At 40.8% G+C, this 16467-nt stretch overlaps 1 protein-coding gene across 1 annotated transcript in view; it reads left to right on the top strand.

The window, feature by feature from the left end:
- Positions 1-5702: 5702 nt before the first annotated feature.
- Positions 5703-16467, top strand: part of ptprga (protein tyrosine phosphatase receptor type Ga) — a gene marked incomplete at its 5' end in the record, with an annotated part of 120600 nt that continues 109835 nt past the window's right edge. Inside the window, 2 exons of the mRNA XM_056232857.1 lie at positions 5703-5860; positions 11631-11823. Of these exons, the coding sequence (XP_056088832.1) occupies positions 5703-5860; positions 11631-11823 (351 nt within the window). The remainder of the gene's footprint in view (positions 5861-11630; positions 11824-16467) is intronic.

Raw genomic sequence — 16467 nt, forward strand, 5'->3', positions numbered from 1 at the left:
CTAAGAAGAGGGAACGCAATGAAGATCGTTGTGGTTTCTCCTTTGGTCGCACTCATGGAGGACCAAGTAAAAGAAGCAACACTCATTATTTTACTACTTCTTCCAGCGTGTGTGTAGTTGAGTTCTGTTGACAACTTTACGTAGCTCATAAAAAAACACTTACTGCACTGCTCTGATTGGTTGTAGGTCTATCCAATTGAGTGCAGAGTGTTTTTTTTCCTGGTTCGGTTAAGACACGCCTCATAATCACAGCCCTATGGAGCAGCATCAGACTCATTCTGACTAGAGTATGAGTATGACGAAGTCAGGCTAACTGACTAGGCTTTTACGGCCAGATTTACCAAACAGGGCATGTTAGCGTGAGAGCGAAATTAAAAAAGAAACGCAGATGGGAGTGGAAAGTTCTGCGCTTGATCTACTGACAACACGCAAATTAAAGAACACAGACGCAGCCGGATCATTTACATAATAACTCGACTCAACTTTATTTATAGAGCACTTTCAACACCACAAGTGGAACATAATGACCAACACAATCTACCAAGAGCAGAGCAAATTAGCGTCTGGTTTAAGACATGCTTTTTCAGGTGGTAAAAATGCTGCAAACATTAGTAAATCACCTTGCGTGATTCATTTAAATACTGTCCTCCCATACATGTTTCGTCTGAAAGGGAAACTCTTTAGCCTGGTTAAAACCAGAGCATTCCCAGTTGTAACTGAGTTATGGTCTGGCAAAGCGTCATAGACAAATCATTTCCAGAGGGGCGTCACCAACGGCCGTGGCGGATAGACCTAAACCCAATCAGAGCGATGAAGGAGATGACGTATGCAGAGCGGCGGAGACACATCTCCGAGTGTTGTTCTTTGCCCGGTTTTTAACTCAAAGGAAACGTTCAAATGGCTTAAAACAGACGCGATAGCTGATTGGAACGAGTGATGTTCGACGGCGGCATCCATCTTTGTAATGTAGGCTACAAAATCTGCTTCAAAATCCCAGCGCTGTCGTCATCGTGTAAAGCCCGCCCCGACGCTTCTGATTGGTGCCGCGATTTCGGCGGATTGGAAATGGGCTTGAATGAGCTCTTTGCCAGACTAACTTTCAGAGCCAATCTAAATTTGCCGGAAGTTTTCTGGGTTTTGCCAGGCTAGGAACTCTTACAAATGCATATTAAATAATGTCTATGCCTTTTCAGTTCTAATTTTTCATTGCGTGTCTTTAGTAAATCCTGACAGTAGTTTTTTAAAGATTTACGAAAGAATCTTCTATGTGGACCGTGCTTTATACATCACTATGCTATTGATAGAAACCTTGTTGACCCCAAAATTTCCCAGAAATTTGGTTAATGTCACTGCACCTTTAGTTGCAAACTGGATGTGCTGAATTTGTTCAGGAATCAGACTACATTGGTCGTGCTATGCCTATGATTTACTAAAAAGAACAAGCTCATAAGAGTCATTCGTCAATTAACCTGCACTGGACTTGCTTTATGTTTCACACTGTAGATTAAGTTTATCCAGCTGAATACAGTAAGTAGAGCAGGAAACTCTGTCAGAGGATTTGAAGATGGTTTTCCTTACTCTTAACAGAGAAATTCACTTCCTAACCCTTCTCTGTTCCCTCTATCGCAAGTCAACAGGATTTGTTGCCGGTCGCTTTCTAAAAGGGTATTTTCTGAGAATATACGGCTACAATAAAGAAAGATGCTTTTTGTCCCATATTGGTCTAGTTACAGCATCTACAGCCAAACCTTGACCTTTTGATTTAAACGATCGAGAGGAGAGCAGACAGAGGCGCATTTATTCTTCCTTTTAATCAAGTCTTTCCACACCAGTCAGGCCACTGCGGCCGGTTTGCTGGAGCGCGCTGATCTTGTTTGCTCAGTAGGGTTAGAGTAGGGGGCGGTGTGTGTGTGGAGGAGGGTGTGTGTGTTCTCTGCGGGAGGTGTGTTCTCTCTTCTTATCCCAGACAGATAGGAGCAGGAGCAGGGGGTCTACACACATTCAGAGCCGTGTCTCCGCTGTCAGCGCTCAGACGGCTGTAATTTCCACCTGCCGATCTTCTGCCACATATGTACACTACACATAGGAAACCGAAACAAATGATTTGCAGCTCAGATGCGGCCGTATGTGAATTCTTAAACCTGTTTCTCCACACTCTGACTACTAAAATAAAGATTTTAAGCAGTGTCTGGGTAATGTTGGCTCTTAAGAGGCATGCATCCATTTTGAGAAGCTCAAGGAAGAATTTTACACGCTGTATTTAAAGCCCTCGGCTGGTGGAAGAGAAGAGCTGTCTTGTTAAGTGATCATCCATTAAGCTCCTATAAGGTAATTTCTCTTAATATTTAACCATATGTTAGAAGCGGACATGCCGTATATTGGAAGACAGCGTGCACTCTGTGAGAACGGCCCAGTGTGAACATCCGTGCATTTGCCTTTGCTTTAAACAGATTACAATGGAGTTTGGGTCGAGGGAAGACGTGCAGGCACATTATACAGGCCCTCTGGGAACATGCTACTTGCGAATCCTTAATTCAAGGATGTAAGCTTTTGTTCTTTCGCCTGACGTTAACATGAGCAGGCTTTAATGAATCTCTCATGAAGTCATTTTAACGTCAGTGGCGAGGACAAATGAGGTCTGTGTAGAGCTTCGCTCACGTCAGTAGTTTCAGAGTTATTGAAGCTATTGAAGAGGATGTATAATGGATAACAAGAAATTCCTTGCTTTTTAAGAGGATGATGATGTACAATGATGTGGATTGTTTACCAAAAAAGGTTTATTTAGTATTCAGTAATTTGGCCTGCCCTCGTGAACGTCATTGTAAATTACATTTTGGTACCGCGGGAAGAGTAAAGCCAATCATAATAGAGTTCATTAATTTTTTATAATTTAAAGATACAGTAACACAAAGTAATGATCAGAGAGAGGGCAGAAAATGGGCATTTAAAACGTAATGATGTTGTTTTTGGTGCAAGAAACCTTGACTAATAGTATAAGTGCATTTACAGTGCTGACAGTGTACAATATGGCCTCTTGTTTGCTAAAGTTTTGTTACTCTACCTAAAAATGAAAATTCTCTCGTCATTTTCTCATCATGTGAAGATTATAGACAAATAATTCAGAATATTGATGTTCCTAAAAGCACATAAAGCCATCATGATTGTAATCCATACAACCCCAGTGGATGAATCAATGTCTTCTCAAGCAAAACGATAGGGGTGTGTGTGTGTGTGTGTGTGTGGTAAAAATGAGTTTTAAAATATTATTATTTTTAACACACACCTACCGTTCTGCTTCAAAATGCATTGATTCCTCCACTGGGGTTGTACTGTGTGGATTACCGTCATGATGACTGTAGTTTTTTGCATATAGTGTGGGCTTCCACTCACTGCCATTATATGGACTCAAAGAAATGGATTATTTTTCTAAGAATCTTTGTTTGTGTTTATCTGAAAAAGGAAATATGTATACACCTGAGATGTTAAATGATAAGAAAGTACCCCATTAAACATAAAACAGCGTTCATAATAATGGCGTTGATTTTATCCATCAGAAATTGTGGCTTAAAAGTAGCCCAAAATATCCACATTTCCTTCCTCTTGCACTGGCTCTACACAGTCTCCCAGTGTGAGGCAGCTGATGTAACCTCGTGACGGACGTTTGGGCGCGGGACTGCGTGTGGCGGAGAGAGTCCATGGCGTGCTGGGTTCAGACACGGATGTGTGACTGGAGTGTTTGCCCTGTGGCTGTGTGTGTGTGTGACAGAAAAGCGCTCTGTGGCATCCATTACCATGCCACTGAGGCACAGCAAAAGCTTCTCTCTCTCTCTCTAGCTCTACATTCCCAGTCCAACCTTCAGGGGATTACCATTCATTCAACCTTAACTTCAATATACACACAACACAAGGCATGTTAGCCTTCCCATTTACACACTAGCCACCCAGCTGCATATAGATGAGCGCATGCTTCTGTTTATTTTGCTCTCTCTCTCTCGGTGAGTGATAATGAGACGGCTATCAGATGGCGGTATCTCTAAACCCTGCTGTGATTGGTAGTGGCGTTGTGCGTTGTGAGTTCATGTTTGTCCCCTCGCGCCACACCAGTCGTCAAGTACTGTTCGCTCAACCAAGAATCACTTCTCTGGGGTGCATAAATCAAAACATTGAAATGAGGTCTATGTTTTTCTACAGAAAGCATTACAAGTCCATTAATTCAGGGATGTTTAGAAGTCTCCATTTACCTGGCCGTCGCCACTCTGATTGTCAATACAGAATCACACAAACAACCCAACGACGGGACAGACAGTGTCAACACTGCATTTTTAAGGGTTGGACTGTTCGGGCTGTGCTATTATCAAATGCCATTTGCATGCTAAGCTCCTCTGAGCAGGTTTCCCAATGTTGGTTTTGGAAAATGGGTCAGTGGGCTGGCAAGATACTTTATTCTTTGTGCATCATCCTCGCTTCGCATCAAACCAATCAGCGTTCTGCATCTGTTTATCTTGATTTCAGGCACAATGTTTGAGCATTTGAAAATCAGAACAAGAAACACTCAAGTTGAAAGCCGTTTTGGTTTTATCATGTCGCCAGGCCAGCCATATGTTGGGCAGGCATTGTTGGATGGAACTGATAAGCGTTTCAATCAGAGGAGGATTATGGGTAGAAATCTGCAGATTGTGTCCTCTCGAGGATTGAGTGGCTTTAAAACGCTAAACGCACAACTCATCCACAGCTTGAATGTTTAGTCTGGCCCATGTCCTCTCTTGGAATAACAACAGACACAACAAGTGGAGGAAAACCATTCCGGGACAAATAAGAGATTAATCTCAAAGTTGCAGCTGCTCCATTTCGCTGTTAAAATAAATAAATGAATAAAAAAGTTTTATACTTTCTAAAGAAAATGTGTAGTTAAGGCTGATTATTGGATTCTATTCAATTCCAAGTCATTTAAATCTCAATTACTAAAAGATTTGGTAATCGAACTATTAACTCTTTCCCCGCCAGTTTATTTGAAAAAAAGTTGTCATCAGTGCCAGCATTTTTGATCATTTTCACAAAAGTTTCATGGCCCCCAGAATATTTTGTTGTATAAATATATCTGAACATGAAATATATCAAAAGAAATAAAAGAAACTCTGCTTTTAAAATTTTGTTTTATTCTAGCTTCATGAACTCTTTTTTTTATCAACATTTGAAAGTGGGCAAGTTTCATTAAAAAAAAAAAAAAAAAAAAAAACAAACATTTTGAGCGAAAAGCTGAAAAAATCACGTTTTTGTCAAAGACTACATCCAGATCAGATTCAGAACGATGATCAAAACACAGATGAGTAGATTGAGTCCATCAACACCCCAACGCTTCAGTCCTAAAGCTCGTCCTGGGTCGACGTTTCATTCGGTAGCGATGTATGCTGTTTAATGTTGATGATCACGTTATTTTACATATGCTATCGCTAGTTTCTGCTTCTTCTTCGCCTGTGTTTTAATCAGGAGATTCAGTCCTCTTTCAGTAGATGTGTACAACAGTGAAAACACAGAAAGCCGGAAAATTCCCTCAATGGCGGGGAAAGAGTTAAGAAGAATCAGAATCCTGTATAAAATCCTTACAATATAAGCACTAATAATGCCGCCTTTATACAACCACTACTAACCAACAACCACTGAAATCTTTGTTCTTAACATGTTCTTTGTTGTTGTTGTTCCAGAGAAAGAGACGTTTCTAGAGCCCTTCGTGCTCCGAGACCTGTTGCCGTCTTCAATCGGGAGCTACTACCGTTACATCGGCTCTCTGACCACCCCACCCTGCAGTAAAGTGGTGGAGTGGATCATCTTCAGTCGGCCTGTGTTCCTCTCCTACAAACAGGTGAGTCTCTCTGACACACATATGTAGGGGTTTTGAAGTTATTCATGCTAGTCGATAGCCTGGGAAAACCCAGACAACTTCCGGCAAATTTAGATTTGCTCTGAAAGTTAGTCTGGCAAAGAGCTCATTCAAGCCCATTTCCAATCCGCCGAAATCGCGGCACCAATCAGAAGCGTTGGGGCGGGCTTTACACGATGACGACAGCGCTGGGATTTTGAAGCAGATTTTGTAGCCTACATTACAAAGATGGATGCCGCCGTCGAACATCACTCGTCCAATCAGCTATCGCGTCTGTTTTAAGCCATTTGAACGTTTCCTTTTAGTTAAAAACCCAGCAAAGAACAACACTCGGAGATGTGTCTCCGCCGCTCTGCATACGTCATCTCCTTCATCGCTCTGATTGGGTTTAGGTCTATCCGCCACGGCCGTTGGTGACGCCCCTCTGGAAATGATTTGTCTATGACGCTTTGCCAGACCATAACTCAGTTACAACTGAGAATGCTCTGGTTTTAACCAGGCTAGCTAGTCGAGGGTTTAAAAAAAACATTTCTTTTAAGACATATGCCCAATTATACCAAACAAGATTGGGAACTTATTATGTCAAAATTCCCATTAAACAGAGCGGCTGACCCAGTTTAGAAGTCTGAGGAATTAAAACCGTCACAGATTTATTAGACAGAGTTCACGAAAAACACCTGGGTTTTGGGACAAGAGCTAAACAGTATGATAAATAATAGAATACACTATTGTGTATAATACCCATTATTGTACGAATGGACCTTAAAAGACCTCAGCCTTTCACCACACTGACTCATGCCTCTCCATTTGTATGCAACGCTTGCGCACATCCATCCTGTTCTCCCTCTCGGCAATGCTCCTGAGCTCTGATTGATAAGAAATGCTTTTACACTGTGATAGAACAAAACCAGCTGCCAAAAATGGGGCATCTTCGTGCTAACAGGCTGCATGAAGAGCGATGTGAAGGTCAGATGAGTTTACTCCAAAGTGCAGAGGAAAGAAGCTTGGTTCTAGAGCAGAAATCATCAGTCTCACAATCACCACTTTTAGACTCAGACACCAAACAAAGAGAGACGTGATGAGTGGGGACTAATGTTTATAATGTACAGGCAGGGAACACAGGCGCTGTTCTCCGTCAGAAACCGATCCATCTCTGGCCTCTCAGTGGCTTCTGATCTCACCGCGTGAGGGTTTGCTCTCACACATAAAACATCAAAAGACATCTGTACAAAACTCATCCGGCCGGCCATGTAAGATTCCATGTTATTGCGAAGTCGTTTCAGGATTTCTAACGGTATGGTGTAAGGCTGTGACGATAAAATCAATATTTTAAAAAGAAATAGACAGGCAGAGAACACATTTAATTTCACACTCTAAAACGAGACGCGATGGACGGAAGCACCAACTCTCGGTTGCACAATTGGTAAATGGTTTTATGAATTATTTACAGATATTTTTGTTCTGCTCGTGTAACTTGAATAGGGCTTGATATGCCATTCTGTTGTGTACCTGATAATACATTGTGTAATACTGAAAATACATACATTTTTCCACTTGAAATTCGTGGAAACTTGGAGAGGAAGACACATAAAACGCATGACCAAAACCTAACCACAATTCTAAAAAAACATACAGTATAAAAGGTGTACGTGTTCGTACAATCCAAGACATACAATAACGGAATATTCTAGTTTTCATGAGAGTTCGTTGGTCACAATGGTTGACTGAAGGTGATGATACACAGGGCAACTTTTTGGACAATATTGCAATGTTGCCGTCAACCGGCAACTATATGAGACACAGGGCCCACGACCGATCTAAATTATCCAGATAGAAATGTATTGCCCATTTTCAATGGGAAAGTGCCCAAGCAACAATCGCTCGGCAAGATTGCCCAGCAACATTGCTCAAAAAGTTGCCTTGTGTATCATCACCTTAATGGACAAATTGTTAGTGATATTGACGATTTTGTTTATTATTGGTATTACTATTGTTGATTTTTTTTTACTGGCGGCACTTTAGTTCGCGTTCTGATAGCATCTTCTGCTTTAGCTAAAGTTTGCACAGCAAAAGCCCTCTGGGAAACGTTGGGTTTCCAATGTTTCACCTTTAAAGCCCGCGCCACTATAGTCACACACATTCAGACCAATGGCCATGACAATGTCTTGTGCTGTTTTTAAGTGTGCCCCCATGATGGGTTTCTTGGTGGTAATTATAACAAATGAGTGTTTTTCTCATTGTTTGGACAATGGACAAACGTCTTAAAGTTTAAACCATTTATGATGCATCATAAAGGCATTTGCATGACTTTACATATAGCCAAATAATCACTGTACAATCTGCCCAGATTTTGTCAGATGTGTGAGTCACTATCAGTATCCAAATGTTGTGAGCCCGTCAGGAAGTGATGCGTGTACGGGTCACAGCTCACCGAGCGTTTAACAGGAAGACACAGTCCCTTCCTTAGAGCTGTAGACACGGCCCGGAGAAGCTTTCTGCTCTCATTTGACACCTCTTAAAGTTCTTTTGTTCCCTTTCGTCTCTGGGTGATTTTGTTTAAAAGGAAACACTGCTGAGGCAGATATAAGTGAGTCTATGGAGGAAGACAGTTGTCCTTCACTCCCCATTTTTCTTGCTCCTTTGTTCTTCATCAAAGCTGGAAGTAGGTCACCGAGACTGACAGACTGAGCTCGGGGGCGCTTCAAGACCCGATCGATGCTCAGCCAGTCTACTGCATTTGCAACATCTGGAGCATAGGTGGACACACACACACACACACACACACACACACGTCTTGCCATTTGCCCCTAGAATGCCCTGTTGCTGTGGTTGGCCATAAGAGATTACTCAACCATCAGACTCCAACATGTCTTTTGAGCAGAGTTGTGTGACCCAGAATGGCCCTGTTGCTGTGATTTCCCACCAGGGATTACTTAACCTTCATACCCATGATGCACAGTCATTTCATAAACACACACACACACACACAAACACATCTGTCCCGGATTACTACAGCGCTAAGAATTGTACACAATGAGAGACGTGCTTTTGTAGCCGATGCCCAATCCCAGTAAGCTGTTTAGAAGCAAGGTTTTGGCGTACGAGGGATTAATAGATGAGGATTGTGATCGGGAGATTATCCGAGAGCACCATATTGATGCAGCGGGTTTCGGTGTGACCCTAAAGCACAGGAAATGATGTCACAGATCAGATGTGGTGGAATACCGGAGAGGTACAGCATTTCAGATTTGAAACGCTCGTGAGGGTTTTCATATTCAGATGTGTTTACTCGTTTGAAGTCTCATTTGGATTCTGAAACAGATAATGAAACAGACACAGATGTTCAGGCTGTTTTTGTGTCACACATTTTCTTTTTTTGTGTGCTTTTTCACGTTTACCTAGCTATACGTGACGACACCTTAAACTTCTGTTGTTTTTATATAAAGCTAATTAGAATTGCAACTAGGAGTATGAATCAATTAAAAAATATAATCAAATGAATTACATGATATGCTTATTAATTTAGCTGATTTATTGGAATATTACTATTCTAAATATAAAATGTCCATATAAAAAATATAATTAATTATATACTTAGTCTTTATTATATTATTATGATATTTTATTGTTAAATATCAAATGTGTTAAATGTTAACCGATCAAAAGTTTAGGTCGATACGATTTTTTACATTTTAGGTTGCAGTTGTTTGATCAAAAATAAAGTAAAAACTGTACTATTGTGAAATATTATTACAATTTAAAATAACTGTTTTCTATTTTAATATATTGTTAATGTTATTATTCCTTTGATGGCAAAGTTGAATTTGACTCCAGCCTTTAGTGTCACATGACCCTTCAGAAATCACTCTAATATGCTGATTTGTTGCTCACGAAATGTATTATTATTATTATTATCAATGTGTACCTCATTTTTTTCAGTGTTGTTGTTTTTCAGTATTAATTTATTTAAAAAAAATCTTTTTAAACAGTAGTGTAATTTACATATATAATAATGACTGTTTATCTTTTTTATATATATAATTAATCAGTCATTACATCAACAACTAATGCAGTTACAAAAACCAAACGGTCTAAAACAAACTTTTGGATATTTCAAAGATCCCATGATGAGTTGTCCGTCTGACACAGAGCTGATCAGTCTGTTCTTCACACACGCGCTGGACAGGCCGCAGTCATGGTCATCCTTTATGAGAAATGTAGCGATGGTGCATTTACAGCACATTTCATTATCAGCAAGAACTGCAGCCATCTTATGAATTTGACACATAACTAGCCTGGTTAAAACCAGAGCATTCCCAGTTGTAACTGAGTTATGGTCTAGCAAAGCGTCATAGACAAATCATTTCCAGAGGGGCGTCACCAACGGACGTCGCGGATAGACCTAAACCCAATCAGAGCGATGAAGGAGATGACGTATGCAGAGCGGCGGAGACACATCTCCGAGTGTTGTTCTTTGCTCGGTTTTTAACTAAAAGGAAACGTTCAAATGGCTTAAAACAGACGCGATAGCTGATTGGAACGAGTGATGTTCGACGGCGGCATCCATCTTTGTAATGTAGGCTACAAAATCTGCTTCAAAATCCCAGCGCTGTCGTCATCGTGTAAAGCCCGCCCCAACGCTTCTGATTGGTGCCTCGATTTCGACGGATTGGAAATGGGCTTGAATGAGCTCTTTGCCAGACTAACTTTCAGAGCCAATCTAAATTTGCCGGAAGTTGTCTGGGTTTTCCCAGGCTAACACGTAACATGTTCAACCTAACCCTTGACTGTGTTATTTTGATTAAGGTACAATTCCAGACAGATGGAACAGTGTAATAAGAAGTGAAAAAATGCTGAAGATAATAAATAAAAAAAATTGAAATAAAATAAATCGACCTTTTCGAAACACTAAAACAACCCTGATCCAAACCTTAGTTTTATTAGAACCTAAGAACCTTTTCTCAAAAGAAAGAAAGATGGATGGATTGATCAATTAAATGAATGAACCATTTTAACCTTTGAGGATATTTTCTAATGGAGGTTTAACATTTTTATCTTTCTGTCCACTGTTTCTCAAACTCACACATGACAGCGACATCAGCCGCCGGTGAGCGTTAGCTCGGCTAGTTTTCAAAGTGATTGATATTCAAAAAGTAAGGATGGGAGCGCTGCTTTGTGTACGGTTTGTATATCTGCAGTTAGTCTCAGTTCCTCTTTTTAAAAGAGGAACATAGACTATTGATACCCGCTGATATAGACAGACACAGGCGCAGAACACACATGCTAGTCAACAGCCGCCTTTCGTCCTTCTGGTGTGTTCAAGCGCCGCTGTTTAGTCGAGACGCAGCCGACGAGAGGCAACAACACAGCCGGTTTCATCTTTGACGTCAGCTTGGTTCTTTATACTAGCGTGTTTTAGTTTAAAGTGAACCATCAAATGACTTCAGATTCCACAGGATTTAATATAATGTTAAAAGGACGATGTGCAGTTTCGGCTGTCTGAAGTTCAGTGTTAAGAAATCAAGAGGTTAGTGAGGCATGGCTGAGGCAGAAACAAGACAGACAGTCGGTCATGTTTTCGGTCTTTGATCAGACTGTGAGCTAAAATAACATTCCTCCGAGTCACTAGTTTTGAAGGAGGGAAAAGAGACTCCGGGCATCTTGGGAGATGACTTACTTAAAAAATAAGAGACATATGAAAACATACTGAATTCTCTCTCTCTCTCTCTCTCTCTCTCTCTCTCTCTCTCAGCTGGAGGCGTTCTACTCCATCTTCACCACAGAACAGCAGGACCATGTTAAATCCGTGGAATACCTGCGAAACAACTTCCGCCCACTCCAGAGTCTGGACAACCGAGAGGTCTTCAAATCCGCAGTCAAAGATGCTTGGCTGCCTGACTTGACTGACAGCCTGGGGAACCCGTACGGCACCGAGGCGTCCAAAGGTGGGCAGGCTCTCCTGACTCTGTTTATATATCACAGATACCGTATTCATAAGCTTTGGACTCTTTTTAGCTACAAGTTTAGATTCAAATAGATTCAGATTTTCCTCATTAGTGCCTGCTCATAATGCGTGGCATAACACGAGAGCGAACGCGTGCGCGTCAGTGTGTGTGAGTGCGTGTGTGTAATGAGAGTGAGTAGGAGGCATATGGTGCCGTCCTCTGCTATTGTGTCATTAGACACTCTGTCTTTACTTGCCTGTTTTTCGCTCATTTCTGCTCCGTGTGGCAGCCGCGCTCGCAGGATTGCACAAGACTGCAGCTTTTCAAGGACACACTGCTCTCTCACCTGTGTGTGTGTGTGTGTGTACACCACAGATCTGCTTCACACACTCCAGAAGACTCCTGCTTTAATCGACAAATGATCGGACCATTACATAAACACACACTTGTTTTTATATCATGGTGGGAACCTTTTTTTTAGCTGTTATTGGTTTTTCATTTTTTATTTTTTATCAAATTCAATTAAAAAAAAATTACAGAAAGTATAAGTAATATATATAATATGAGGTTGTTATACTATTTAATTATAGCAGAGATATCTCATTCAAAAGAGATGTTTAAAAAAATAAGTTTGCAGGCTTTGCATGTTAAATTAAATTGTTGAATTAAATTAAATTAATATTTTTGTACATATATTAATATGAAGTTGTTGTACTGTTGTAGATTATATTTGTATAAGCTAAATTTTTCTTCATGTAATAAAAATGTAATGTACACAGTATAAAGCAGTGTATATTAGCCTATATAATTGCATTATATATACATAACTCAATAATTAAAATAATTATAAAAAATAAAAATATTGCTAAATATTTTAGCGTAAAAACAAATGGAGATCACAAATTATTGAATCCATTGACAGCCCAACTATGTTTATTTGTTGCATAAGTTATTGATTTGTTTTTACTGGTATTGTGTAAGCCTAAATTTCTATATTCCACTCTGCGTTGACAAAAACACCGGCGGCCCGTGTATAAACTCTCCGTAGATTTCATCCTAAAGGTGTGTGTACGCACAAAAGCTAAAAAACACCAGAACCGGCACAAAATTCCCTTTTAAAAAATTCTGTTTATACATCAGGCCCCAGGACTTTTTCCTGGTGTGAACTTCAATGTTACCCCTTTCTGTCACCATTTACTATGTACACTTCCAGCCTTTTTGCTACCTAGCAACCTTGTAAAGTCACTTTTCATGTGGAGATCACAGCGGCACTTGACGCTTGTGTTGAGAAGAGCATTGAAGTCTTGATGTGGGTCATGTGACAGGGATCCTAATAAGCATCTTACTGCCATTTCTACATCCCTTTATGAAGCTTTCCTCAAGGGAACATTTGATCCACACATGGATTGGCAAATAGTATTAAGCACACACACACACACACATCCCTACTACCTCTCAATACAAACAAAGATTGTTTACCCCATATTTACAAAACATCCATCCTACACACTCTTTTTCTGTGCGTTACCGAGCCGAATATCTTGAGGGCTTTAACAGATATTGATTGGCACTGGCATTACACCGCGGGAGCTCCTCTCATTTACAGTTCTCTCACATGTTGCCTGGTGATCCATGGTCCAAGCACAATCCCTCATTCCCAACGGATCACAGTGCACAGATTACAGGTCAGAAAGACCACACCATCCTCATCACCTTGGTCAGGGTAAAGAGACGACATCTACACGTGACCAGACAGTGTTCCTTAAACCCGGGACACACCAAGCTGACGTCAAAGATGAAACCGGCTGTGTTGTTGCCTCTCGTCGGCTGCGTCTCGACTAAACAGCGGCGCTTGAACACACCAGAAGGACGAAAGGCGGCTGTTGACTAGCATGTGTGTTCTGCGCCTGTGTCTGTCTATATCAGCGGGTATCAATAGTCTATGTTCCTCTTTTTAAAGGGATACTCCACTTTTTTTGGAAATAGGCTCATTTTACAACTCCCCCAGAGTTAAACTGTTGAGTTTTACCGTTTTTGAATCCATTCAGCCGATCTCCGGTTCTGGCGGTACCACTTTTTGCGTAATAATCTGAGAGCAGCAGGCGTAATGATATGACGCAGCGCCTGAAAATAGGCCACCTTCCGTCAACACAACGGAACTATTTTCAGGCGCTGCGTCATATCATTACGCCTGCTGCTCTCATGGTACGGCAGTGAAGTTTCTTGATTATTACGCAGGAATGAGAGTATAGTTCCTAGCCATATCAGCCTAGAAAATCGCAACTTTACATTTTCCGTCGGTCTTAGTGCACGATGTAACTACAGAAGAGTCAAGTTTTAAATAGGAAAAATATCGAAACACTTTGGTCATTTTTTTATGAGAAATGCTAATGGCCTTGTCCACTTCAATGATGTATGCTAAGCTATGCTAAAAGTGGTACCGCCAGAACCGGAGATCGGCTGAATGGATTCAAAAACGGTAAAACTCAACAGTTTAACTCTGGGGGAGTTGTAAAATGAGCCTATTTCCAAAAAAAGTGGAGTATCCCTTTAAAAAGAGGAACTGAGACTAACTGCAGATATACAAACCGAACACAAAGCAGCGCTTGATTACCATTTTGAAAATCAATCACTCTGATCAGTTTCTTCCTTCCAGTCGGCTCATGTTATTATGAAATTATTTGTGCATTCGAAAGTGACGTAAAATTATAACAGACTTCTGTCGACTTCTTTGCTTGCTTTCGTCACTTTCGCTTTTATTCCCATGCACTGACTCGACAGCCAATCAGAGTTCTCCGTCTCGGCCCAGCGCTGATTCAACATGCTTAATTGGCCCGAAAAACCCAGACAGCGACAGCGTACGACTGGAGCCGACGGCGCGGAAACGGTCGACCGTCGGCTTGGTGTGTCCCGGCCTCAAGAGGAGATAAACATGGAGACAAATACTACATTTGTCCTTTCCTATAAAGCTGTAATATTGTGAAAAATGTGTGAAAATATCACATAATATTGCTAGCTATATAATTAGCCTTAGCAAGGACTTATTCTACAATGTCATTTCTTTTTGTTATGGAAGTTAAATTTTAAACATTTGTGTTGGAATAAAATGGCTGTCTATTTTTTTTTTTATAGATAGCATTTTAAATTGATCCAGGGAAGGAGATTAAAATGCCATAGTTCTTCTGTGATGTGTGTATATCACTGTTGGACTTTGTTAATAGACAAACTAAATGTCGACAAGCCCAGAAGAAACGCAGAGAGCTGACCACCCACTCTCTCCGTTAAACTCTCTCTGTCCCGCCAGCCTGTTGTCCAAATAGCTCCAGGTGATCTGGATTGCCAGAATTGCACCGAAACTCCTAAACAGCTTCCCAGATTCCAGAGCCTTCTGAATCAGAAATATAATTAATTTGGGTGCTTGGTAATCACTCTGTAAAACGAAGAGAGAAACGCTCCTCTTATCGCTCCCTGGTTATGCGTTTAATTTCAGCTCCGTGAAAAATTGATTGTGACACCGTCCGCTGTTGTCGAAGAATAAAAAGGGAACAGAAAGGAGGGAATAAGGGAAAAAAGAATGAAAGGGTGGAGTAATAGTGTGATAGAGGCTGAGAACAGAAGCATATCAATGGTGCCTGCAGGCTGGAGCTGAACTTTTTGTCAGCTTCGATTAATTCAGAACACGTGCTGGATCATAGCTTTCCCTCGCATAGGCGAACAGCACACGGGTTATATCAGCCGTCCAACATATCCAAGCCCCACATGTGGAGGAACTGCGTCAAGCCAATCTTTTTCTTTCTTTGTTAAACATTCAATATTTCAAACTAAAGTGCATGTAGTCTGGTGTGGCTAACGCTTCGTTCTTTAGCCTGTAGCATCCATGGAACTTTTCCATTCCTCAAACGGTTCTTTATAGTGGGAAATGTTTCTTTAGATTATTAAAATGTTCTTTGGGGAACCACACTTTTTTTTTTTCTATGGCATTACTGCAACAAAAAAAAAACTTTATTTTTAGGAATAGTACACAAAAATCCTGTTTTTATTTTTCACTCTAATGTTTTCCAAACCTTTTTATCCAGCCAATGGTATAGCATTTTCTTTTCCAGATGGACTGTTCCTTTAAACTGGTCTTATGTGTCCGCTTGTTCGAAAGAGCCGCTCAAGGTTAACCGCGTGTTTGCACTTTCTCTCTCTCTAATTTGACTTCTGCTCTCACCTTCTCTCCTTTCCTCCTATATCCCTCCATTAATCTCGCTCTCCATGGTCAACAAGCCGGAGGGCCAAAGATGGCCTTTTTATTAAACGCTTCTCTGTGCATCTCTTCAGAGACCTGCACTCTTGCGCAGTAACCTCTGCGACTGTGTTCCTGAGCGGTTATATACTGTAGTGTTGCACAGACACATGGATGGAGAAAATCACACTTTGCCTGTGATGATTTATAAAATGTACCAAAATATTTAACAGGAATCATGCAAAGAGAATGTGTAAAACCCTGAGAATGACACGCATTCTAGTTTGTACATTCTACTCTGTTTGAAAACAAGATTTACATGTCAATGCTAGCGGTGTAACAATGCCCTCATGTCACGATTCCATACATATATACTGAACTCACGATACCATATTACTGCGATACTCCAAGACAAG

Source organism: Rhinichthys klamathensis, unplaced genomic scaffold, assembly GCF_029890125.1.
Source record: "Rhinichthys klamathensis goyatoka isolate OS25496 unplaced genomic scaffold, OSU_Roscu_1.1 h1tg000357l_1, whole genome shotgun sequence".
Classification (NCBI taxonomy): Eukaryota; Metazoa; Chordata; class Actinopteri; order Cypriniformes; family Leuciscidae; genus Rhinichthys; species Rhinichthys klamathensis.